Below are 26871 nucleotides of genomic sequence, written 5' to 3'. Positions count from 1 at the left end.
AATTACTTAAAAATCATACAATGTGATTTTCTGGATTTTTTGTTTTAGATTCAGTCTCTCACAGTTGAAGTGTACCTATGATAAAAATTACAGACCTCTACATGCTTTGTAAGTAGGAAAACCTGCAAAACCGGCAGTGTATCAAATACTTGTTCTCCCCACTGTATATATATATATATGCAAAAAAAACATATAGGGAATTGGAAGTGATGCAGACAATTACATTGATGGAAGTTACTATCTATCTGCAATATTAAAGCTGATACACAAAGATACAGGTGTCCTTCCTAACTCAGTTGCTGGAGAGGAAGGAACCGCTCAGGGATTTCACCATCAGGCCAATTACAGAGTTTAATGGCTGTGATAAGAGAAAACTGAGGATGGATCAGCAACATTGTAGTTATTCCACAATACTAACCTAAATGACAGAATTAAAAGAAGGAAGCCTGTACACAATACAAATATTCCAAATCATGCATCCTGTTTGTAATAAGGCACTAAAGTAAAACTGCAAAAAATTTGGCAAAGAAATTAACTTTATGCCCTGAATACAAAGCGTTATGTTTGGGGAAAATCCAACACAATACACCACTGAGTACCACTACATTCATATTTTCAAGTATGGTGGTGGCTGCATCATGTTATGGGTATGCTTGTTATAGGCAATGACTAGGGAATAGAGCAAAGCACAGACAAAACCTAGAGGAAAACCTGGTTCAGTCTGCTTTCCAACAGACGCTGGGAGACAAATTCACCTTTAAGCAGGACAATAACCTAAAACACAAGGCCAAATATACACTGGAGTTGCTTACCAAGACGACATTGAATGTCCTAATGGCCTAATTACAGTTTTGACTTAAATTGGCTTGAAAATCTATGGCAAGACTTGAAAATGGCTGTCTATCAATGATCAACAACCAAATAGAATAATTTAAAAAATAATAATGTTCAAATATTGTACAATCCAGGTGTGCAAAGCTCTTAGAGAATTACCCAGAATGACTCCCAGCTGTAATCGCTGCCAAAGGTGATTCTAACATTTATTGCCTCTGGCGTGTGAATACTTATGTAAATGAGATATTTCTGAATGAAATTTTCAATAAATGTACAAACATTTCTGAAAACCTTTTCATTGGGTGAGAAAAAAAAATATTTAAGCAATTTTGAATTTAGGATGTAACACTTCAAAATGTGGAATAAGTCAAGGGGTATCAATAATTTCTGAAGGCACTGTAGACTACAAAGCCTTGGTTACAGGTTAAACAATTTAGTTCATACAGCTCTTTTATCCCCATCATAAGCTTGGGATTCCCTTAAAAAGGGAAGAATCTGAGCATTCCAACGATGCTTGAAATATTACTATACTCCTAAATTAAAAAAACAACTGCACCAAAAATAGCCTATGAGTTTAGGTTAGTTACAATTGAAGTGTCCTGGCTACGCATCAGTTTAAAAGATTGACTAGTGACTCAAGTGCTCTGCCCAGGAGCTGTGTTGGAGAGCCGGGCAGATCAATCAGACCATGCAACTGAAAGAAGTTAATTCTGCCAATGAGAGGAGAAATATTCAGCAAAGGCATGCATGCTTATGATTGGACAAAACAGATGAAAAGGAGCTTCATGTCCAATTGAATTTCCATTAGTCTCACATGGAATTCACATCACGTCAAGTCAACCTGGTCTTCGTATTATTCTGAACGTAAATCTGAGACACTCCATTTAGTATGATATGTTATGTTTTGTATGGTTACATAAGACAGATGGTTACTTAAGGCAAAATCGAAAGTAGGGTGGGTGGGTGTATAACTCGAACGTCTAGCAACCCAAAGGTTATGAGTTTGAATCTCATCACGCACAACGTTTGCATTTTTGCTAATTAGCAACTTTTCAACTACAGTACTTACTACTTTTTAGATACTTTGCAACTACTTATCATGTTAGCTAACCCTAACCCTAACCTTAACCCTTTTAGCTAACCCTTCACCTAACCCTAACCTTAAACCTTTTAGCTAACCCTTGCCCTAACCCTATCCCTAACCTTAACCGTTTAACCTAACTCCTAAACTTAACCCTAACCTTTACCCTAACCACTAACCCCTGGTTTAGCTAACGTTAGCAAGGTCGCTAACATTAGCCACCTAGCTAGAATTCGTAACATACCATATGTTTTGCAAATTCGTAACATATTGTACGTTTAGGAAAATTCGTAACATTTTGTACGATTGACAAATTCGTAACATATTGTACATTTCACAAATTCGTAACATATAATACGAATTGTAATTCGTAACATATCATACGAAATGGGTGCTGGACATTCACAAATTAATACATACCATATGAAACGTAACATATCATACTAAAAGGGGTATCTCGGATTTACTTACAGAATAATACAAATACTTAGTTGCAACTAATGAAAACTCATTTGTTACAGTTATCATTTTTTTCATGGCATCCTGTCGCATTATCGTCATAGTTTTAGTCAGGAAAAATAGGTTGTAGACAAATATTTTCCGTCATAGTTATTGTTGACGAAATTAACACTGCAAGAGAGTTCAACCTTTCCTTTCCTTTTGAACACACAACACTACATTTGACAATGGAGTTAGCACCATCACCAAACCCTCCCCACTTGGAAGAGCACGGTGCTTGCAACCCCAGGATTTCTTTTATACGGAAATGTGTCCATGCATGACCGTAAGTCGCTTTGGATAAAAGTGTTAAATGGCATATATTATTATCATTATTGTTATTATAATTCTTATTACTGTTATTATATGTATTATTATTGTTATTATTATCCCCAAAATACCCCCATCAGTAGAGGAAGCTGCAGCCTCATCCAACAGGCAGTAATATAAAGCAAACACCACTGGCACAGGACACCCACCCCTACACCCCCTACACACCCAGGTCAACAGACTTGTGTTTACATTTTCTGACTTTAGCCCTTTCAGGCAGTATCTCCCTTATCACAGGGGAAGTTGGAGCTGTTTAAAGAGGTTGTGCATTCACATAGATTTGTGAAGGCCTACTATAGAAATCTGATTTGTTTATAGTAGAAAAGTTATGATTCATAGCGAAATTGAACATATCATTTTGCTAATCTTCAACTAACCCCTCTTGAACCCCTCTCAGAACAAAAAGGTTGACCAGGGTAGCTTAGCTTTGTCTTCCAAACATCTTCTTCTAGTTTCTGCCCCCTCTTTTGCCCTATTTAGAGTTCAACATGGAGGTATGGAGATCCAGATGTATGCCTAACCTTTGACCCCATTACTTAAAGAGAGGGTAATTTGTGCCAGGGGAACACAACTGTCTCCTCACTATCATTGTGTCCTGTCTGTCTCTAACAAGCTGCAGTCAGAGAAAAACACAGAAGAGAGAGCAAGAGCAAGAGCAAGAGCGAGAGCGAGAGCGAGAGCGAGAGCGAGAGCGAGAGCGAGAGCGAGAGAGAGAGAGAGAGAGAGAGAGAGAGCGAGAGCGAGAGCGAGAGCAGAGAGAGAGAGAGAGAGAGAGAGAGAGAGAGAGAGAGAGAGAGAGAGAGAGAAATAAAGAAAGAAAGAGAGAGAGAGATTGTAAGTATGGGAGTTTATACTTGTGTTTGCATTGTGTGGATAAACGTTAGTTCACACAGGGGCCTTGACAACTTGTGACAGCTAAACTCAGCTGAACCTCTTATTTAAATCGCCACACCCGAACCCCAATAAATGGTTTGACTTCATGCAAGGCTGTTTAAAGGCCCAGTGCAGTCAAAATTCAGTTTTCCCTGTGTTTATATCATATTGTATAACTGCTGATGAAACTAATACTGTAAAAGTGTGAAAAAAATGGATCAGTGTTATTTCCTGATAGTTGCTGGTTGAAAATACAATCTACACAGAACCTTCCGTGCGGTAAATTGGTTAATACACCAACAACAAATAGAGTTCGAAACCTCTCTGCCAATAACAGCTAGTTTTCAGTTTTCCCCTCTCCACTCAGACCACTCTCAGACAGTCCTAGCAAAATTCTTGCTTGAGAAATATGTTTTTGCTAAAAAGCTATTTTTGCCCATTTTAATGGGAATCTATTACGGTAAGGTACTTACTTATTACCCACAAAATGATTTGATATTGATGTAAAAACGGCTGCATTGGGCCTTTAAGTACTGTTTCTATTCAAAATTAAAATAAGGAAAGCTAGCAGTCTATGCGGTGACTGACCAAAGTCGCTGGGGACAAGGGGAAACTGAGGCATCGCTCTTTGGGTTACAGTTTTCCCCTATTCTTAAAAAAATCATTATTTACCTATATTCTTTCAGCACTTTCCTGATATTCACCCAACAATTTACTCTCGTGTCAATCATTGACTCATCTGAACATGTTTGAAATAAGACACAGATTTCGTGAACCGCATAGTCCTGCCACTAAACTATCCAGCCACCTCTTTATTCTGTGTCTTCCTGCAACCTCTCAGTCCTGTGTAAACTCCAGTTTTCTTCTCTGAAGAATGGATTATTTACCATGGAATTTTAAGTTGGCAATCTTTATTTTGATGAACTGGTTTTGAGTTTTCAATGTCTACCTTATTTGCTGAAATATGCGGATTCAATACCCTCAAAGACGTGCAGGAATTTACTTATTCCTTAAACCAAACCAGAAAGTCAAAGGCTCACAATTCGTCAGAATGATTCAATAGAAGAGCAACTTTGAACATACTATCAGCTCCGTAATAGTATGTTATTGCCCAGAGCCCAGGATTGGTAAAGCTACATGGCAATTTCTCTTTCTGGAAGATGCACTGCTAAGTCTAACTTAAATAGGCCAATGTAGTTGAATGGTAGGCTGTCCAGGGAGGGAAATGTAGTTGAATGGTAGGCTGTCCTGGGAGGGAAATGTAGTTGAATGGTAGGCTGTCCAGGGAGGGAAATGTAGTTGAATGGTAGGCTGTCCTGGGAGGGAAATGTAGTTGAATGGTAGGCTGTCCAGGGAGGGAAATGTAGTTGAATGGTAGGCTGTCCAGGGATGGAAATGTAGTTGAATGGTAGGCTGTCCAGGGAGGGAAATGTAGTTGAATGGTAGGCTGTCCAGGGAGGGAAATGTGAGCAACGTTTCATGTGTTTGGGTGCTGCAATGTTACAAACATTCACTAGGTTAGGTCAATGTTACAAACATTCACTAGGTTAGGTCAATGTTACAAACATTCACTAGGTTAGGTCAATGTTACAAACATTCACTAGGTTAGGTCAATGTTACAAACATTCACTAGGTTAGGTCAATGTTACAAACATTCACTAGGTTAGGTCAATGTTACAAACATTCACTAGGTTAGGTCAATGTTACAAACATTCACTAGGTTAGGTCAAAGTTACAAATCATTGAGAACCACAGACATCACAACACATTCAGAGATGTGTACACACACACACACACACACACACACACACAAACACACACACACACACACACACAGAGAGTGTGGTGGGACAGATGGAAGTTGGTGAGCGAGAGAGGAGAGAGAGTCTTAATGGAATCATCAAAGGTAGCACATGGAGACCAGTGCTCGGACCAGAGACGCATCTGGACGGTCGTCCCATTTTAAAGGAACAGGCAGGAATGCCAGATAATTACCCATTGCATGCGCGAGAGGGGGGCTGTCCTTGGGCAACTAGTGGCTGGAGCAGGAGCCCTGGATTTTATCCGTCACAGATCCTATATCCCGACCCCCACTGCTTTACTGGCTACTAATGTAACACGTTCCCACACTGGGCCAAAGCTGGCCCAACACCATCCCCATCCTCATGGATGGCTGCTCTCACATTTATAAGGGGGAACAGTGTGTGTGTGTGTGTGTGTGTGTGTGTGTGTGTGTGTGTGTGTATGTGGGGGAGGGGGGAGGGGGGGGGGGTTGTAAATGTGTTACATACTCAATACCTGCCCGCAATCTGGAGGGATCTAAAACAACAAACAGAAAACTGTAACACAACACATGGAGGAAAAGCTGTTGACGCGCTTTCAGCAAGAAATGTTGAAAGTTGTGGTGATGTAAATGTGATAGGTCTGGAGAGGATTAGTTTGTTAGGCCTAGCGCTTGAGTGCTACAGTGCATGGTACTTTTCCCAGCAGTAAAAAGGCATCTGGACTTCAAAAACATGGGACCTTAAATCCCAATGACCCCAGGTTCATTACATAGCATAACTTAAAGAGTCTATAGAATGTCCAGAACAATTGGAATCACAACATTATGTTTACGCGTATATACAGTATAGAAAATGCAAGAAAAGTTCTTAATTACCTTGCCAGATCAAACCCATAAACACACATTCATACGGGAACCACTCAGTGCCCAGTGACATGTTTTGACATTTACTGGCATAGATTTGGCGCTATACCATGCTGCAGAACCAATAGCATTGGGTAAATCACATTATCTGAGAAGACTGCATTTTCTTCTGAAACCAGCGTGAACATCAACATGCATTTAATTTGGTTTTCAACGTGCTTTGAACCACCATGACATAATACACTGGTACTATTACCTGGCACGGTAAGCTGATCTCAAACCATGCTAATTTGAATGTTCTGTCTCAGAGAAATCTAATGCTATCTGTCGGCTGGAAAACAGAGCTCTGGTATTTGAAACATCACATTTATACTCAGTACAGGTGAATATTGTCTTCTGAATATCTGGATTTGCTTTTAATCATGTGTTGGTGCCAGGTTTAAAATCACACACAGCTTGACAGTGTGGTTTCAATGTTACTCCCCTGTGTAAGACTTCTGTGAATGCACGTTTCAGGCAAAGAACACAATATTGACATCAGGACGGATAGTATTAGAGAAGTATTAGATGTATAACTTCTGTGTGGAGATGGATCTAAAACACAAGTTGACAGCCTTGTGAAAATAAAAACTTGATTTGAAAGGCATCTCTAATGTTACTAAGCTAACTTAACTTTCGCTAGGTGAGGATGCAGACAGTGAACATGTGAAGTTTTCATTGGTTGTTGCTCATCTCACGCTATTTAGCACCAATACATTTACACCAGATCCATCACACACTGTCACGCTACCACCATGCTACCGCCATGAATCAGTTGAAAGTACCATCATACAGATTTAGCCAGTCACCAATGAGTTACTACCAACTTATATAACCCCCATCGTGGTGGAAAATATCTGTGACAAGTAACTAATAAATAAAAATGTATTGAGTAGTCAGCAGTCATAAATTACAATGACAGTGAATGGTGAAAACATCATAAAGTTTTCTTTGGCACAAGCCTTTGAACGTCTTGTGCTTGTCTGGTTAGAGTGGGATATTTTCCGGCTTTATCAACCCCAATACTTCATTACTTACCAAGTATAAAATTCCCTCAACACCAAAATGGCGTTTTTGTTTCCCAGTGGATCTAGTGTTTCCTCTGCCACTAACACTGAAGCTGTTCCATGGATATGAACCCCTGTGTCATGGTGAATTGGACAAATCGTCAATCAGGATGTCACCAGTTGTCAGAGGGAGATCTCTCATCTTAGATGTTAGTCACTCTATCCTCAAGTAATGCAAATCAAACTTGGGATTGTTGAAAAGTGAAAACAAAACCTGGAGTGTTTTTGTACTGAAACCTAACTCTCTTAGAAGTGACTCTCATTTGAATTCATTGTTTTAATATAACGTTTTTTGAATTGTCAGTATTTTTCTCTAAAATCCCAACATCCTCCATGTTGAAATAGATCTTCATAATTTTATTTGAAAGTTGTGCTTCAAGTGGTAATAACGGTTTTACAACTGAAACGCAGACAAGTACCTTACTTTCTCACACCCAGTTGTAGGCCATGCAATGGGAGCAGAGCAGCAACATAATCTTCAGAAGGGCCTAGAAGATAAACTGCGGAAACACTTTCACAGCCCTCCTTAACCTTAAAGTCCTACTCCAGTCTCCTTTTCAGCTAATTTATCACCTGAGTTAGTTAACAACAGGCACATCTCAATAGGTGGTCAAGGTAAGTCATAACATGGCGCAAGTGGGGGAGGGGTCTTTCCTTTTTTGTTCTATTGCTCCTCTATTGTTCCTCAACAAAGGTGGAGGCCAATGACATCAGAGGGCACCATCAGGCCAACTCCTTGAAGTTTGCACAAAAAAACACTATTTTGTACAAAACCTATTTTTTTTTTACCATTAAGTGTGTGTACGTTACTGTATTTATACGTGGGATATTGTTTTTCAACAGGAAAAGTAAAATAAATTGTGCGTGTTTAAGTTCATCTGGAGTCACCACTAATTAGGAGGCAGGGTGGAGTGTGTAGGGGAGGTGAGGGGTAAAGTGGTGTAGAGGAGGTGAGGGGTATAGAGGAGGTGAGGGGTTTAGAGGAGGTGAAGGGTGTAGAGGTGAGGGGTGTAGAGGAGGTGAGGGGTGTAGAGGAGGTGAGGGGTGTAGAGGGGTGTAGAGGAGGTGAGGGGTGTAGAGGAGGTGAGGGGTTTAGAGGAGGTGAAGGGTGTAGAGGTGAGGGGTGTAGAGGAGGTGAGGGGTGTAGAGGAGGTGAGGGGTGTAGAGGAGGTGAAGGGTGTAGAGGGGTGTAGAGGAGGTGAGGGGTGTAGAGGATGTGAGGGGTGTAGAGGAGGTGAGGGGTGTAGAGGAGGTGAGGGGTGTAGAGGAGGTGAGGGGTGTAGAGGGGTGTAGAGGAGGTGAGGGGTGTAGAGGAGGTGAGGGGTGTAGAGGAGGTGAGGGGTTTAGAGGAGGTGAAGGGTGTAGAGGTGAGGGGTGTAGAGGAGGTGAGGGGTGTAGAGGAGGTGAGGGGTGTAGAGGAGGTGAGGGGTGTAGAGGGGTGTAGAGGAGGTGAGGGGTGTAGAGGATGTGAGGGGTGTAGAGGAGGTGAGGGGTGGAGGGGTGGAGGGGTGTAGAGGAGGTGAGGGGTGTAGAGGGGTGTAGAGGAGGTGAGGGGTGTAGAGGATGTGAGGGGTGTAGAGGATGTGAGGGGTGTAGAGGATGTGAGGGGTGTAGAGGAGGTGAGGGGTGTAGAGGTGGAGGGGTGTAGAGGAGATGAGGGGTGTAGAGGAGGTGAGGGGTGGAGAGGAGGTGAGGGGTGTAGAGGAGGTGAGGGGTGGAGAGGTGGAGGGGTGTAGAGGAGATGAGGGGTGTAGAGGAGGTGAGGGGTGTAGAGGGGTGTAGAGGAGGAGAGGGGTGTAGAGGAGGTGAGGGGTGGAGGGGTGGAGGGTGTAGAGGAGGTGAGGGGTGTAGAGGGGTGTAGAGGAGGTGAGGGGTGTAGAGGAGGTGAGGGGTGTAGAGGTGAGGGGTATAGAGGAGGTGAGGGGTGTAGAGGAGGTGAGGTGTAGAGGATGTGAGGGGTGTAGAGGAGGTGAGGGGTGTAGAGGTGGAGGGGTGTAGAGGAGGTGAGGGGTGTAGAGGTGGAGGGGTGTAGAGGAGGTGAGGGGTGGAGGGGTGGAGGGGTGTAGAGGAGATGAGGGGTGTAGAGGTGGAGGGGTGTAGAGGAGGTGATGGGTGGAGAGGTGGAGGGGTGTAGAGGAGGTGAGGGGTGGAGAGGTGGAGGGGTGTAGAGGAGATGAGGGGTGTAGAGGAGGTGAGGGGTGTAGAGGGGTGTAGAGGAGGTGAGGGGTGTAGAGGAGGTGAGGGGTGTAGAGGAGGTGAGGGGTATAGAGGGGTGTAGAGGAGGTGAGGGGTGTAGAGGAGGTGAGGGGTGTAGAGGAGGTGAGGGGTGTAGAGGAGGTGAGGGGTGTAGAGGTGAGGTGTGTAGAGGAGGTGAGGGGTGTAGAGGAGGTGAGGTGTGTAGAGGTGAGGGATCTAGAGGAGGTGAGGGGTGTAGAGGAGGTGAGGGGTGTAGAGGAGGTGAGGGCTATAGAGGAGGTGAGGGGTGTAGAGGTGAGGGGTGTAGAGGAGGTGAGGGGTGTAGAGGAGGTGAGGGGTGTAGAGCCCAGACCCCACTACACTGATCTCTCAGTAGCCTGGGAGCCAGAGGCCTGTGGAGGCCAGATCAAAGGTGTGAGACACTGCTGTCAGGAGCCAGCTCAGGGTCAACCCCTGACCCCCAGCCCCCCTCCCTGCCCTGCCCTGCCCTGCCACTACCCCAGCCCCCCCTCCTCAGCCCCCCATTCCCTGCCACTACCCTAGCCCCCTTCCCCCTCCACTACCCCAGCCCGCTCCCCTTACACTACCCCAGACCGCTCCCCTGCCACTACCCCAGCACCCCTTTCCTGCCACTACCCCAGCCTGCCTGCCCTGCCACTACCCCAGCCCCAGCCCCAGCCTCCCCCCCTGCCACTACACCAGCCCCAGCCCCCTCCTCTCCCCTGCCCTGCCACTACACCTCCTACCACTGCCCCAGCCCTAGCCCCTCCTATCTACCCCTGTAGAGTTGTGAACCAGCCCCCCTGATAATATGCTTCGTCCACAAGTTTCAGACCCAACCCCAACCCCAAACCGTGCCCCAGTGCCAACCTCTTTAATAGGGCCTGAGCTGTCTCTACACCCCAGGATCTGGAAGGTTAATCGGAAAGACATGCCTGTCATAGGGGCAGCAAGTTGGGGTTCCCAGGACAATTATGCACACACTCTGGGGTGACGACATTGGTGGTCTTGTGGCATCTAAGCTGCTTGAGCTGTAGTATCGAATTGATGTCTGGTGTTGATGAGAAAAGGTATGTTTTCTCTCAGAATAGGGCATGCATTGTATGTGTTGTAGTAGAGTCTAGGGGTAGAAATACGGGAGGCTCAGCAGTAAAGTTGGCTGGATGAAGCTACACATTTTGATGTAATTATGACAAGATGCGATAATGTGAGTTCTGTCACCCTGCCAAGAAATCACGTCCCTCTGTGGAGATAGTGGGTCTGTGGGCAGGGATGGGACGGGACGGGAGGAGAGAGGCCACCTACAGAGCCTACGGTAGAAGGCAAGGCTGCTGACGATGGGAGTCACACCAGGCAGTTGACTCGACCACCCAATGGACAGTCAGTCAGCAGAACTAAACTGAGCCACCAGCTGTCTGCTCTTCAGTAACCCTGTAATTAGCAGACCTGGCCTCTGCCAACAGTACTGTAGGAGAACCCCCAGACACACAAATTACTCAAATACTGTGAAACCACATCAACCACTTAAGGTTGAAAAGAGATAGAAGTCAGACGACTCACCTTATCTAAACCAAGATATTTCAGAAATGTTTTACCTGCGCTCATACAGTATCACGATACACCATAAACACAGTCCCTCTTCTTGTGTGCAGTGGTAAATTCCTTTAGTGAGGCAAGCAAACATTGGACCACAACTCTAGGTAGCACAAATACAGTTTCATACAGTGAAATGAGGCGGAAAACTGATTTTGGACTCTGTTATATAGTCTTGTCCATCTCTGGAACTAACCCTTCATTAGCAATGAAGACTGCAGTCGACTGTTACAGGACCTTGGGCCTGGTTTTACTGAATCTGCCATATAAAACTAACACAGTCCTGTTATGTACACAGGTTTCTGTCTTAGTAGTTTCAGAAAAATGTTGATTGCAGAATGTCAGCACCTTATTTTCTTGTTGGTTAAGAAAACTCTGGTTATTGCACTTTCAATATTGGTCATAAAACTTAAAAGTCCACCGTCACAAAATAAAAATGTCAATTTTGGTCGACATGCCAACAACAGGGAGAAAAAAACAACCTCCCAAGCATAAAAAGAAAACAGAGTGAGGAGGCAGGAACAGGGGCAGAGTGAAGAGAAAGATAGAGAGAAACAGACATAGAAGATAGAGAGAAACAGACATAGATGCAGTTAGAGATAAGAGAGGGACAAGAGAGAGAGAGAGAGGAACGACGTAAAGAGAGGTAGAGTAAGGATACTCGTTTTACCGCTGTGAATGAAGGGGCTGAAGAGAAATGGGTCTGGCCCTGTGCTGCCTAGGAACAGTAAGGCTCAGTCTCTGGTTTATTCTGTTTTCTTGCAATTTAAGCCTTTTGTTGCAGCCCTGCCTTTCAACTCCTGAGTGCAGACAGAGGAAATGTTCTGGTGACTGACAAGGGGTCCTAAAAAAGCCATGGGTTTTGCTTTAATGCACCACATCAAACGGCCCAAAGCAAACGGCTAAAGCCTGACGTTCAACAAGGCAGAGGTAGATTTTATTTTGACATTGCAAGCTTACTTAAAATACTGCAGTGCCATCTATATTACAGGGCAGCTAGAATTTAAAAAGTTGTTTTGAACCAGTCACTCTTGCGCAGATGGTGAAGGTGTGTGTTTGTGTTTTTAACTGTGACTTTGAGTCAGTGTGAGTGTGTACAGTAGCTGCAAGTCTATGCAGTGTGTTGTATTTCCATACAATTTCATTATTCCAAGTAGGCTCCATACACCTGTATCAATTGGCATTGCCTCTCTCTCCTTTTGTCTCTCCCTCTGTCTCTCCCTCACTCCCTTTGATCAGGGATTATTCCGCTCTGTCATCCAATTTCTCTTCTCCTCCTTTCATCCCCCCTTCCCCTCCTCTGTTCATAAAGCTGAGGGAAGGCAGAGGAGCAGAGACGAGGCCGGATAGCCTTATCACCACACTCAATAGCTGTGTGCAACCAGAGCCCATACAGAAGGGGCTCTCTCACGCCCGCCGTGTATAGAGAAGCCTGTCAAATCCGTCTGTTGAGTGGTGGCCACTGCTTGTTTTACCGGTTCACAGATTCGGTTCACTCCACTGCCAATTCATACGAAATGGTTTAGCTTAGGCATCGACGATGTACTAGGACTTTGTTTTCAGTACAGGGACTTGGATTCATTTATTTCAGTGTCGATTAAATATGTATTAATAGTTTTATGGTGGTTTATAATAGCATCTTTAGAAATATGTCTATACAGATGCAGGATTTTAATTTGAGCCAGTTTGCTATAGCAGGAAAATAATCATGCAGCAATGGGAAATGTGAATTATTATGTGGATTATAATTCATGGACATTTTTGTAGTGGTTGATATATTTTCCATAAGGGAAAATCAAGTCTGAAATTTCAAAGTGGAAATCACAAACTTTAGAAGCCTTTTAAAAACTTAAATACACTACAAATTTGCATTTCCTGCTGTGCAGGAACATTTTCTGCAACAAAAAAGTGATCAAATTAAGATCCTACATCTATACATTAACTGCAACAGCTACTTAATCAACTGGCCTGCCTGCATGCTACAACAGCAAATAAACAATGGAACAACTGTATGCAGTCAAAACAGAGACACTGCTAGCTTTTTCAAGCATTTCAATGACTCAATAAAATGTCATGGATATTACAAACTTCAAAAGCGTTTTTAAACCTCAAATACACTACAAGTTTAACATTTCCAGGAAAGTTCTCCTGCATCAGGGTGACCAAATTAAGATCCTACATCTGTATGTTTTCACACTCCTCCTGTGGACATTTTTGTCTTCGAAAGTGGAAGGAAAATTAGGGGGTGGGGAGTCTGACTAGAGGTCATGACCATTGAGTAGAATCAACAGCTGCAGACTGTATTGGGTCAAAGGTGAAGTTGGTTTACATGGGAAAGTCCCTGGCAGGGGTAGACTAGAGTCCCCAAGTGAGATACTCTTCCTAAAAACTGTTAACCATAACATGTAACCCAGTACAGGGACAGAACACATAGTCCAAAGAGGACGATATGGACAGGACAGATACTGTACACCCAGCTGAACAAGTACTTAAGGGTAAATGCCTGAGCAACTTACCCCTGATCAAAGGTTCCTGCAACAGCTCTCCTAAAACTGGGTCCCTCCATGTCTCAGGCCGCCCATTAAATCCCCCCAGGACAGCAGGATGTTAGAAATGTGTGTCCAAGGAGTGAGAAGAGGGATGGTCCAAATGAAAGATGTCACTGGGGGGAAGAGTGGAGGTGAATCAGTACCAACTGGTCCCATTAACAACCTGATTATAGCCTGTCAAAAGCCACCTTGTGAGACAATATCTCCTCTCCTCTGACCCAGGCTAGGAGGCTCCATACTGGGCCAGACCAGCCACCTAGGCCCTGCCTCCTTGCTTGATACAAAGACCCACTTCCACCAGAATTGGTCCTGAGCTAATCCCCTCTAACCCATGATAGCTTTATGGGTTTATGCTGAAGGAGAGGGAAAAAGGAGACTGACTACCACGGCTTTAATCAGTAATTGGTTCAAAAAACATTTAGACTGCAAACTGATACTTACGGTACATTTCAGCTTTCGCCAGCGTGCCGCTCCGCTCCGAAAACAAAACAAAAGCGGATACATGTTTTTTCCGAGGCTTAGCCCTGGCCAACACCTCGCACTCAGGATTTATGGACCGTTAGCATGGGTATGAAATGTCAGCTCAGGCTCAGCCTGTCTGTTTTCCATGACTGGCACAGAGACACACAGCCAGGCAGCCAATCAGGACTCAAGCAAAGATGACAGTGATTATTTAAAACATGGGCAGGGATAACAGTGTGACTCGACCCCTGGTGTGGCTTAGTGGGATTCTGTAGTGTAGATGACTCAATAGGTTCAGTAAACGTACTGGAAAGAACTACAGTAACTTACAAATCATGGACTACAACATACTGTATCCACTTACAGATGTAGGATCTTCATTCATGCCAGCTTGCTACAGCAGGAAAACAATCCTGCAGCAACAGGAAATGTGAATTATTATGTGGATTATAATTAATGGACATTTTTGTAGGGGTTGATACATTTTTCATTAGCGCAAATCAAGTCTGAAATTTCAAAGTGGAAATCACAAACTTTAGAAGCCTTTTAAAAACTTAAATACACTACACGTTTGCATTTCCTGCTGTGCAGGAACATTTTCTGCAACAAAAGAGTGATCAAATTAAGATCCTACATCTATACATTAACAGCTACTGTACTTACTCAACTGGCCTGCCTGCATACTACAACAGCAAATAAACAATGGAGCCTAACAACTGTATGCGGTCAAAACAGAGACACTGCTAGCTTTTTCAAGCATTTCAAAGACTCAATGACTTCTATCACATTAGTGTATTGGCCTGGTATAACTAACTTAGATTGTATCTGTGTGTCTGTCAGGTGTGCTGGAGATCAAGTCAGTGGATGTTGGGATCGTGGCCATCAAGGGGCTCAGCAGTAACTTTTACCTGGCAATCAGCAAGAAAGGAGAGCTGTACGGCGCGGTAAGTTTAGCCTGTCATGAAATTCACACACAGAATAACAATATCCCTAACTACAAATGTAGCTAATTATTTGGTTGAGAATACAAACTTCCCATTAGACTGATTCAGTGTTCAGAACACTCACTAGTTAGACGCCAGCTAGTGTTTTTACACCGCCACCTTACTGTTGAAATCAACTCTCCTCCATACTATACTCTCGTAAGAAGCGGGCTCCTTTGATGTTGTGTGAGAGCTCTTCTCTCCCTTGTCCTCGGGCCCTTAGAGAAGCCTAGGGTTGTTTTAAAGGACAGTTCCACTCCACTGCCCGTAAATAATCCTCTAGCACAAGTCGGCCCAGCCAAAAGAGTTGTCGTCTAGAAGAAAGTAAGCCGAGACGCCCCTACAGCCCCTCTCTCCCAAATACACAGATCCTCCCATATACCACACCATGCTTGTGCTCTGCTCTATTCAGACCAGAGAAACACAATACAACAGCCTCTCCATTCTACTAAAAGCCCTCAAGGGCTACCGGCACTGTTTCATGCGCTCTCATACAACATAATCTAAAACATAACAGTAAAAGGCTGTTACTACGGCTCTCACAGTAGTGAAATCAGATGAAATGAGACACAAAAAACATTCTAGCTAGGAAAATAATTCCAATTACATATTCTACTATGTCACACTAAGGTACTGTCATTCATTCAGTAAAGCATTGGTGGCTTGTCTGTCCCTCATTAAACAAGCATTACATTATGATAAGCTTGTTCTAACTTCATATATACCATTTTGTGGGAGATTATTTTCACACACGTTTCCATGAGAAAGAGGTAGCCGACGTGAGTTAAACACTAGGCAGAAAAAATATTCTCATATGCTTTGGGAACATTCAGTTTACTTCTGGAACCAATTTGAAGAGCTGTGGCTAAAGAGCATTTGGGAAAGGAACATTCTTTACTGGATCACAACTGTATTCCTTTTCGTGTCTAGTTAGTCAGAACACTAAATGACAAGAGCAGTCTGTTAGAAGCTTGATGGACCCTACTGCTGTTATGACTCTGCAAGTCTGCATTTACACTGTTGTTTAGCTTGCCTTAATGGAGCTAAACAACCTGGATATCTGGATGGGAACTTCTGCTTAATGAAGAAATGATGCAAATGTAGACCCCAGTTCCATTTCCCGTGCTGCCAAAGTTGTTGAATCACACACTTACAATTTGTTTTTATTGTTTGTTCTCCAGAGGGACTTTGGTGTTGACTGTCGGTTGACCGAGCGGATTGAGGAGAACAGGTACAACACCTATGCCTCAGCAGAGTGGCGGAACAAGAAGAAGGCCATGTTCGTGGGGCTGAGCGCCAACGGCAAGCCCATGAGGGGCAAGAAAACACGAAGGAAAAACACTGCCACCCACTTCCTGCCCATAGTGGTGTAGCCACCTCATTGGACAGTTCCTTCCCCTGTGAATGTTTCACTGCACTGAGGAAAGACTGGAAACCTTCAAAGACATAATGGAGTCATATGGAGTCAACGTTTGAACTCATTATCGCGGAGTCTGACTGATGATGTCACATATTTGTTTTTAAGTTATGAGTCGGCACAGGAGAAAATATGAAAAAAAATTCTGTGCCAAATTATTTTCAATGGATGAACTGTTGGAGACAAATCTCAATACTGAATAAGAGGACAAAAAAGGGACATTGATTCCAACAGCGTCACTGAAGACAGGGTCAAAGGGCAGAGTGTACCGTGTGTATTTGTTGTTGTGATGATCTGTCGATGCAGTTATTTATTCTGTACTAACTGATACGAGGAACTGAAATTGACACTCAAGCTTTGTGACCCAGTGAATGGCTAGATATACAAACAGACAGATGCAGTACAGGAAGCACTTGGGTGACTAAGATGTGATGAAAGAGAAGCTGGGCCATGGAGTGAGTCAAATGCAGAGAATTTAGTCATGCTAGCACCATAGCATAAACAACCCTTACAAACATTATTAACATGCAAGTTCACTGTACTGGATATCTCTATACCTTTACCTGACTGCTTTAAAATAAATTATTTATTTTATGTAATATTTAAAGAAACCAAAAAGACAAAAAAATATGGATTGAACAAATCTTTTTTTTTATCATATATGCTCTTCTTTTTAAATACTAATCTATCGTTTAAACATGAATCAAATAAATATATTTCTCTTTACCATGTTGAATTTTCTCTTTCTAGGTTTGCACCTATTTATATCACAATACCACAGCACTACACAGCACATGTTATGCACTGTAGGTCTATATTTAAGCAATAAGGCCCGAAGGAGTGTGGTATATGACCAATATACCACGGCTAAGGGCTGTTCTTAAGCACGACGCAACGCGGAGTGCCTGGATACAGCCTTTAGCTGTGGTATATTGGCAATATACCACAAACACCCGAGGTGCCTTATTGCTATTATAAACTGGTTACCAACAAAAAAATAAACGTTTTGTCATAGCCAATCAGCATTCATGGCTTGAACCACCCAGTTTATAATACAAAATGACATGCCTGTATCAACAGCAGCTATAAGTGGTCAGAATAACAAATTAATAGAAACAGTGGTATGCTTTTTGACATATAAACTTACAACTACCAACCCCTTAATGAATTAGTTGGGTACTGTAGGTACTACAGGAAGGAGAAACTTATTTCCTAGCAGCTTGACCAGAAGGAAGGAGCTGTTTAGAAGCTGGTCACGATGCCAGAACATCAAATAAGTACACTTGACAGCTTGTTCCTAAATTCATTCATAACTCAGGGATTGACGTTGAGGTTTCACAGTGGAAAATGTAGACAAACAAACAAACCTCAAACTGGGGTATATTCTGTGCAAGATTCATATCCCAGCCAGTGTTTTAGAGAAAATACGGAGCGGACCCTGAGGAGTACGCAAATGCTTAAATCTTTAAAAGGGGAATTATAGATAAGGTAAAGCTATGGACGTTGGACATCTACAGCCCACAGAAATACAAAAAGTGATAACCAGCCAAAGAAGAATACATACAGGAAGTACAATATCCCACTGGGCACAGACGTCAATTCAACATCTATTCCATGTTGGTTCAACATAATTTCATTGAAATGATTCAACCAGTGTGTGCCCTGTGGGATGGCAGTTTCAGTCCCCTTTACAGATCTTACCAAAAACAACTGTAACATTTCAAACAGAGGGGAAGGAATACTGCAACATCAAGCATGTTGCGTAGTATAAGCACTTTAGATTAGCATATAAAGGATCAGATATACTGACATCATAGAAAGAGAGTTTGCTAAATTGTGAGTATGTTAGTTGTTTTCACACATTTCAGCACTGTTAAGCAGATGGCATAAAGTGGTGCTATGGAATTCTTAATTAAGTTGTAAAGGATACATGTGTTCTTTTATCTCTTACCAACAAAGGAAAACCTGTTTTTTGAGGTATGACTGTGAACATGGCCTCTCTCTACTTGGGCAGACATTTATTCTTTAAGAAAAAAAGCTTTCTCAAGGTGGCATAGCAGCTGAGCATGTTCCACCTTGACCTATGATGTCTAAATCATTGTTGTTTCCCTCTGCCTCTCCAGTGAGTGTCAGATACAAAGCGAGGGCATACGGTATAACATAAATATTAGAAAGTTGTTCATGAGCTGATTCTAATTAAGCATGATGTAATGTTTTCTTTTTTTCTCCTCGTAACCTCCACATCAGTTCCAGCAGGATCAGACAGAGAGCTAGGGCAGGCATCAGGACACACACACAGACACACACACACACACGCACACACACGCACACACACACACAAACACATACACTACCACCACCATCCCCACCCAAGGGTGTGTTCAATCACTGTCAATACTGTTACTCTCTGAGGTTATTTCTGAGTGGAATCAAAATCTCTCTGTTGATCCTGTTGTTTTTATATAAACAGACGTTATCTTTTGTTGGCCTCAATAATCAAAAATGTGTAATAGAGTAAGTATGATGCATTTGAGCACGTTTCAAATTTGCTTTCATCTTAACAGGACACTCAAGCTTTGTTTATATGATTACCGTACAATTAGACTGAAATGTATTCAAGACACCAGCAGAATTTTATTTTCCTTTACAACATTTAATTCTTCTGACAAAGTGTTTGTTGAACTTCTAGTGTAGAACTAGATGTCTGAATACTAGGTTGAAACTATACTTTATATAGTTCATCTTTCACATAATTTGAACTTCTATACACGTCCAAAAATGTGTTTTCTGATGTCTTCAGGAAAAGGTACAGATCAGTGTTTCGTTGATTTAAGGGCATGTGGTATAACGTTGCTGTTTTGACTACATCATTTCTAACAAACCTGTGTGGACCTCAAATGAAATCCACACCGATGGCTTCACACATTCACAGCTTCTCTGTTTGCTCAGAGGAATTTGCGGCTTCAGGACCAAACCACAGGACCAGCTGTGAATATTTTATCCTTGAGAGCTCTGGTGGACAAGACAGTAGATGTTAATAATAACTCAGAGAGACACGGTTCTGGTGTATTTTCGGAGGTCGGACACAGTGACGTTGGACCGAACCCAGGGAGTTCCAGGAACAGAGGTGAGTCTGGAACATCCGTGAGGAGCATTGGGTCTCTGGGTCTCCGAAGAGCCTCTTGCCTTGCTTGATGTCAGCAGAATCCAACGGCTAGATAGCTATGTATAGAGAATGTTTTACTGCATTTAACGGCATATATTAAAGCCTGGGCCAGCTCGAGCTGAGGCTTGGACCCCTTCGGGATCTCCTGAGGGCTCCAATTTCGGTTCAGCAGGTGTGTCAAACATTTGCCTTGGCCTTGACTAAGATGAAGCATGTGTTTATCAATTTAGAGAGAGGAGAAGAGGGAAAGAGGGGATGGATAGAGAGAGAGAGAGAGAGAGAGAGAGAGAGAGAGAGAGAGAGAGAGAGAGAGAGAGAGAGAGAGCTTTGACTATCCCAGGTGTTGCAGGTTTAGATAATATACAGTATGATCTGTGTCAAGCCTTTCTGAAAACATGTCATATTTGGCCCATCCAACCAATATGTTTTTCTAATAAGTAACAATGACTGTTGTGACCAGTGGAGCAGAGGCCCTAGCTAGCTCCGACTCCCTCTGTCCTTCCTGGTCCACTATCCCACAGGGAGGATAAATGTGCTTGAAGTCTAAATGAAAATATATTTGTTATTCTTGGACCCCTGACACTGGCGTGATTTTTGGAGAAACCCTGCGCCCCTGGAAGCACAAGCACAAACGCTGACTATTATCCTTGATCAAAGGCAATTACAGCAGAGTGACCATGGCAAACATTAGTATTGACATTGGATAAAACGTACACCCATATTTTTGGTACTTGTGTCAGTAAACCACATAATAGCTTTTCTCTACTAACAATATTTTTGTTAATCAGTCATTAGACTGATTAAAGAGCCAAAGACTAAATGTAATTGCTTTAGGAAAGGCTGCTTTGGCATGGGCTGTAATAATGTGTTAATTACTCTGTGTGTGAAGGGTTCATTAGAAGTCAGTATTGGTCTGCCTCCAGGTCATTTGATTGACTCTCAGCAGTGCCTCGGTGGTGTGACGTTGTACATGGCTGGTGACATGGCAGAATAACTTGGCTGTTGGAATGACCAGACTCTTTCTCCCAGTTTAGTCCTGCAGCTCTAGATAAATAGAGACCATGCAGGGAATCAAAACAGTTCTACTAAGCTATATGGAATTGTTTTAAGAAGGTCATACAAAGGATCATTTAGCTATTTGATTTTAAATTTTTAGACCCCTTGAAATAACAAAGAAAATATATTTTTTAAATGATTTCATGAAAATAAATGTTTGGCCTTACTGCTGTTTGCCCATACGAACGCATTGAATAACAGATTCACTACATGAAAAAACAGATAGTCCCCAAAAAATATCAAAAAGGAATTTTGTTCTGAAGTGTCTCTCTTATGTCTGAGAGATATAAGAAAGATCAGGAAACATTTCATATTTCTTGGGACATGAATTGAACCCCTTATTTTTGGCACTAAACAGTCTAAGCCCTGTCTAAACCAGGGGATGGGGGGGTTCTACTAAGCTATATGGAATTGTTTTAAGAAGGTCATACCAAGGATCATTTAGCTATTTGATTTGGAATTTTAAACAGGCATTGAACAGTTTCCATGTATACAGTGCATTCCAAAAGGTACACACCTGTCTATATAAGGTCCCACAATTGACAATGCATGTCAGAGCAAAAACCAGGCCATGAGGGCAAAGGAATTGTCCGTAGTGCTCCGAGACAGGATTGTATCGAGGCACATATCTGGGGAAGGGTACCAAAACATTTCTACAGCATTGAAGGTCCCCAACAACACAGTGGCCTCCAACATTCTTAAATGGAATAAGTTTGGAACCACCAATACTTCCTAGAGCTGGCCACCGAGCCAAACTGAGCAATTGGGGGAGAAGGGCCTTGGTCAGGTAGGTGACCAAGAACCAGATGGTCACTCAGACAGAGCTCCAGAGTTCCTCTGTGGAGATGGGAGAACCTTCCAGAAGGACAACCATCTCTGCAGTACACCACCAATCAAGCCTTTATGGTAGAGTGGCTAGACAGAAGCCACTCCTCAGTAAAAGGCACACATGACAGCCCGCTTGGAGTTTGCCAAAAGGCACTTAAAGGACTCTCAGACCATGAGAAACAAGATTCTCTGGTCTGATGAAACCAAGATTGAACTCTTTGGCCTGAATGCCAAGTGTCACGCCTGGAGGACACCTGGCACCATCCCTAAGGTGAAGCATGGTGGTGGCAGCATTGTGGAGGTCGTGGAGGTCGTAGAGCAAAACGGAGAGTACCATCGTGTACGTGAGAGTCTCATCATAATAGTTTGTAGACTAAACCGTTCGGACGCTACAGACGATTTTGTGAGATGACCGATTTTCGGGATGTCTCATGGTCTTACAAACACCACTCTAGCTCTTTCACCTTTCACCACAGATGTGGAAGTGCGACATAGGCGAATGTGGTGGATTGAGACGCACCCAATGCAAAAAAACTGATATCTCTAGTTTAAACTAACAGATTTCTATGGAGATTTTTTTATTATGCTAATTAGATTTACGCGGGGTGCAGACATCAACCTAAGGGGGTTCAATTGTTGCCTTGGAGAATATGTAGTCCCCATGAAATGTCCTTCTTAGTTTGACATAGAGCTGGTATGTATCTGTACAATTCTTTGTGTGTCTCATTTGACAACTGTTTTGTCTCAGTGATGATGATGAACATAGTCGCTTCAGAACCACGGACAGCTCAGGCTATAGCTTTGCCTCTAATGTAAGTATAACATTATAAGACTTTTGCAATGTTACTCTTCTGTGAAATAGTTCTAATACTGTAATGTGATCAACAGTTTCAAGGACTTACACTAGTTTGGCAGTTCTCCACTAAACTTGTATGGTTTAAAGAAATGAAGCCTCAGTGGAGTTGAAGGCACAACCCCATAATATCCTGAGTGGCGCAGCAGTCTAAGGCACTGCATCTCAGTGCTAGAGTTGTCACTACAGACCCTGGTTTGATTCCAAGCTGTATCACAATCCGGTCGTGATTGGGAGTCCCATAGGGTGGCACACAATTGGCCCGGGGTAGGCCGTCATTGTAAATACGAATTTGTTCTTAACTGACTCGCCTAGTTAAATAATAAATAAACCTAACTAGACCTTTTTGTTTCACTAGTTATTATTTATTTGTCCTGGAAAGCAACAGGTGCAAACTTTGTGCTAGTGCAAATATTACATTTAGTAAACCAGTTCTGCATCCCCTCACTAGAAAAACATAATGTGAATCACATTTATAGAGCTCACCAGTTAAACAAAAAAAATACCAGTCTATGTACTCCACATAGTACTTGAATATTATTTATTGCTACTTATGTGATATAGTAATAGCTTAGCACGTAGCACAAACAAAATGTCATTAAAATAATTTTGGCGCCTGAAAGCTTTTCCAGTCCTGTGCTGTTACTTTGCTCTAAATGAATGTTTTGCTACACTCTTCTAAGCTTAAATAAAGAACATATTGACTTGATTTTAATGCAGATGGTTGCTGGACAGTTTTTTATTTTGCTTTTATTTTGTCTGATGAAAACGACTGAATAAAATACACCACATTGCACAGAATTGGAGGATTTTGATCACATTTCATGTTTATGGTTTACATTATGATATTCTGAAACTGTATGCTTGAGATCATATTCCATCTGTCAGTGGTTAAGACATATCTGCAACTTCAAACATGGGCACTATCATACACTTTACAGTAACATTGACTACCCAGCTATACCCACAGCTGTAACACCACTTGATCGGCCACTGACGTGGTCAGTACCGTGCACTGTGTGTGTGTGTGAGTGTGTGTGCATACTGATGTGTGTGTGAATACAGTGCATTCGGAAAGTATTTAGACCCCTTTACATTTTCCAAATTTTGTTACATTACAGCCTTATCCTAAAATTGCTTAAATCGTTTTTTTTCTCCTCAATCTCCACATAATAGATTGGGGAAATAACTCACTCCAGACAGACATTACCAGGACGTGTACTCCGAGCATGTGCTGACCAACTGGCAAGTGTCTTCACTGACATTTTCAACATGTCCCTGACTGAGTCTGTAATACCAACATGTTTCAAGCAGACCACCATAGTCCCCGTGCCCAAGGACACTAAGATAACCTGCCTAAATGACTACCGACCCGTAGCACTGACGTCTGTAGCCATGAAGTGATTTGAAAGGCTGGTCATGGCTCACATCAACACCATTATCCCAGAAACCCTAGACCCACACCAATTTGCATACCGCCCCAACAGATCCACAGATGATGCAATCTCTATTGCACTCCACACTGCCCTTTCCCACCTGGACAAGAGGAACAACTACGTGAGAATGCTATTCATTGACTACAGCTCAGCATTCAACACCATAGTGCCCTCAAAGCTCATCACTAAGCTAAGGATCCTGGGACTAAACACCTCCCTCTGCAACTGGATCCTGGACTTCCTGACGGGCCGCCCCCAGGTGGTAAGGGTAGGTAACAACACATCTGCCACGCTGATCCTCAACACGGGGGCCCCTCAGGGGTGCATGCTCAGTTCCCTCCTGTAATCCCTGTTCACCCATGACTGCATGGCCAGGCACGACTCCAACACCATCATTAAGTTTGCCGACGACACAACAGTGGTAGGCCTGATCACCGACAACGATGAGACAGCCTATAGGGAGGAGGTCAGAGACCTGGCCATGTGGTGCCAGGATAACAACCTCTCCCTCAACGTGACCAAGACAAAGGAGATGATTGTGGACTACAGGAAAAAAAAGAGGGCTGAGCACGCCCCCATTCTCATCAACGGGGCTGTAGTGAAACAGGTTGAGAGCTTCAAGTTCCTTGGTGTCCACGTCACCAACAAACTATCATGGTCCAAACACACCAAGACAGTCGTGAAGAGGGCACGACAAAGCCTATTCCCCCTCAGGAGACTGAAAAGATTTGGCATGGGTCCTCAGATCCTCAAAAAGTTCTACAGCTGCACCATCGAGAGCACCCTGACTGGTTGCATCACCGCCTGGTAAGGTAACTGCTCGGCCTCCGACCACAAGGCACTGCAGAGGGTAGTGCGTACGGCTCAGTACATCACAGGGCCAAGCTTCCTGCCATCCAGAATCTCTATACCAGGCGGTGTCAGAGGAAGGCCCTCAAAATTGTCAAAGACTCCAGCCACCCTAGTCATAGACTGTTCTCTCTGCTACCGCACGGCAAGCGTTACCTGAGCACCAAGTCTAGGTCCAAAAGGCTTCTCAACAGCTTCTACCCCCAAGCCATAAGACTCCTGAACAGCTAATCATGGCTTCCCGGACTATTTGCACTGCCCCCCCCCCCCACCCCATCTTTTTACGCTGCTGCTACTCTGTTAATTATTTATGCATAGTCACTTTAACTCTACCCACATGTACATATTACCTCAACTATCTCAACTAGCCAGTGCCCCCACACATTGACTCTGCACCGGTACCCCCCTGTATGTAGCCTCCCTACTGTTATTTTATTTTACTTCTGCTCTTTTTTTCTCAACACTTTTTTGTTGTTGTTGTTTTATTATACTTTTTTTATAAAAATATATAAATGCATTGTTGGTTAAGGGCTGTAAGTAAGCATTTCACGGTAATGTCTACACCTGTTGTATTCGGCGCATGTGAAATTTAAAATGTGATTTGATTTGATTTGACAATACCCCATAATGACAAAGCAAAAACAGGTTTTTAGACATTTTTGCACCTTTATACATTTTTTAAACTGAAATATCACATTTACATAAGTATTCAGACCCTTTACTCAGTACTTTGTTGAAGCACCTTTGGCAGCGATTACAGCCGTGAGTCTTCTTGGGTATGACGCTACAAGCTTGGCACAATTGTATTTGGGGAGTTTCTCCCATTGTTACATTTACATTTTAGTCATTTAGCAGCCGCTCTTATCCAGAGCAACTTACAGTTAGTGAGTGCATAAATTATTTAATTTTTCATACTGGCCCCCCGTGGGAATTGAACCCACAACCCTGGCGTTGCAAACGCCATGCTCTACCAACTGAGCTACATCCCTACATTCTTCTCTGCAGATCCTCTCAAGCTCTGTCAGTTTGGATGGGGAGCGTCGCTGCACAGCTATCTTTAGGTCTCTCCAGAGATGTTCGATCGGGTTCAAGTCCGGGCTCTGGCTGGCCACTCAAGGACATTCAGAGTCTTGTCCCGAAGCCACTCCTGTGTTGTCTTGGCTGTGTGCTTAGGGTCATTGTCCTGTTGGAAGGTGAACCTTCGCCCCAGTCTGAGGTCTTGAGCACTCTGGACTAGGTTTTCATCAAGGATCTCGCTGTACTTTGCTCTGTTCATCTTTCCCTCGATCCTGACTAGTCTCCCAGTCCCTGCCGCGGAAAAACATCCCCACAGCATGATGCTGCTATCATCATGCTTCACCGTAGGGATGGTGCCAGGTTTCCTCCAGACGTAACGCTTGGCATTCAGGCCAAAGAGTTCAATCTTGGTTTCATCAGACCAGAGAATCTTGTTTCTCATGGTCTGAGTGCTTTAGGTGCCTTTTGGCAAACTCCAAGCGGGCTGTCATGTGCCTTTTACTGAGGAGTGGCTTCCGTCTTGTCAATCTATCATAAAGGCCTGATTAGTGGTGTGCTGTAGAGATGGTTGTCCTTCTGGAACGTTCTCCCATCTCCACAGAGGAACACTAGAGCTCTGTCAGAGTGACCATCGGGTTCTTGGTCACCTCCCTGACCAAGGCCCTTCTCCCCCAATTGCTCAGTTTGGCTGGTTGGCTAGCTCTAGGAAGAGTCTTGGTGGTTCCAAACTTCTTCCGTTTAAGAATGATGGAGGCCACCGTGTTCTTGGGGACCTTCAATGCTGCAACCAATTTTTGGTACCTTTCCCCAGATCAGTGCCTCGACCCAATCCTGTCTCGGAGCTCTACGGAGAATTAATTTGACCTCATGGCTTGGTCTTTGCTCTGGCATGTACTTTCAACTGTGGGACCTTATACAGACAGGTGTGTGCTTTTCCAAATGATGTCCAATCAATTGAATTTACTACAGGTGGACTCCAATCAAGTTGTAGAAATATCTCAAGGATGATCAATGGAAACAGGATACACCTGAGCTCCATTTCGAGTCTCATAGCAAAGGGTCTGAATACTTATGTAAATAAGATATTTCCGTTTTTT

The 26871-nt window shown here is 43.2% G+C and overlaps 1 protein-coding gene across 1 annotated transcript in view; it reads left to right on the top strand.

The window, feature by feature from the left end:
• fgf10a (fibroblast growth factor 10a) overlaps positions 1–17295 on the top strand; it is a 37147-nt gene extending 19852 nt beyond the window's left edge. Inside the window, exons 2-3 of the mRNA XM_041887032.2 lie at positions 15010–15113; positions 16334–17295. Of these exons, the coding sequence (XP_041742966.1) occupies positions 15010–15113; positions 16334–16525 (296 nt within the window). The 3' untranslated portion in view covers positions 16526–17295. The remainder of the gene's footprint in view (positions 1–15009; positions 15114–16333) is intronic.
• Positions 17296–26871: the final 9576 nt, after the last annotated feature.

This window comes from Coregonus clupeaformis, chromosome 9, assembly GCF_020615455.1.
Source record: "Coregonus clupeaformis isolate EN_2021a chromosome 9, ASM2061545v1, whole genome shotgun sequence".
NCBI lineage: Eukaryota > Metazoa > Chordata > Actinopteri > Salmoniformes > Salmonidae > Coregonus > Coregonus clupeaformis.
The sequence above is the reverse complement of the archived record's forward strand: the minus strand, read 5'-3'. Positions and strand labels throughout refer to the sequence as shown.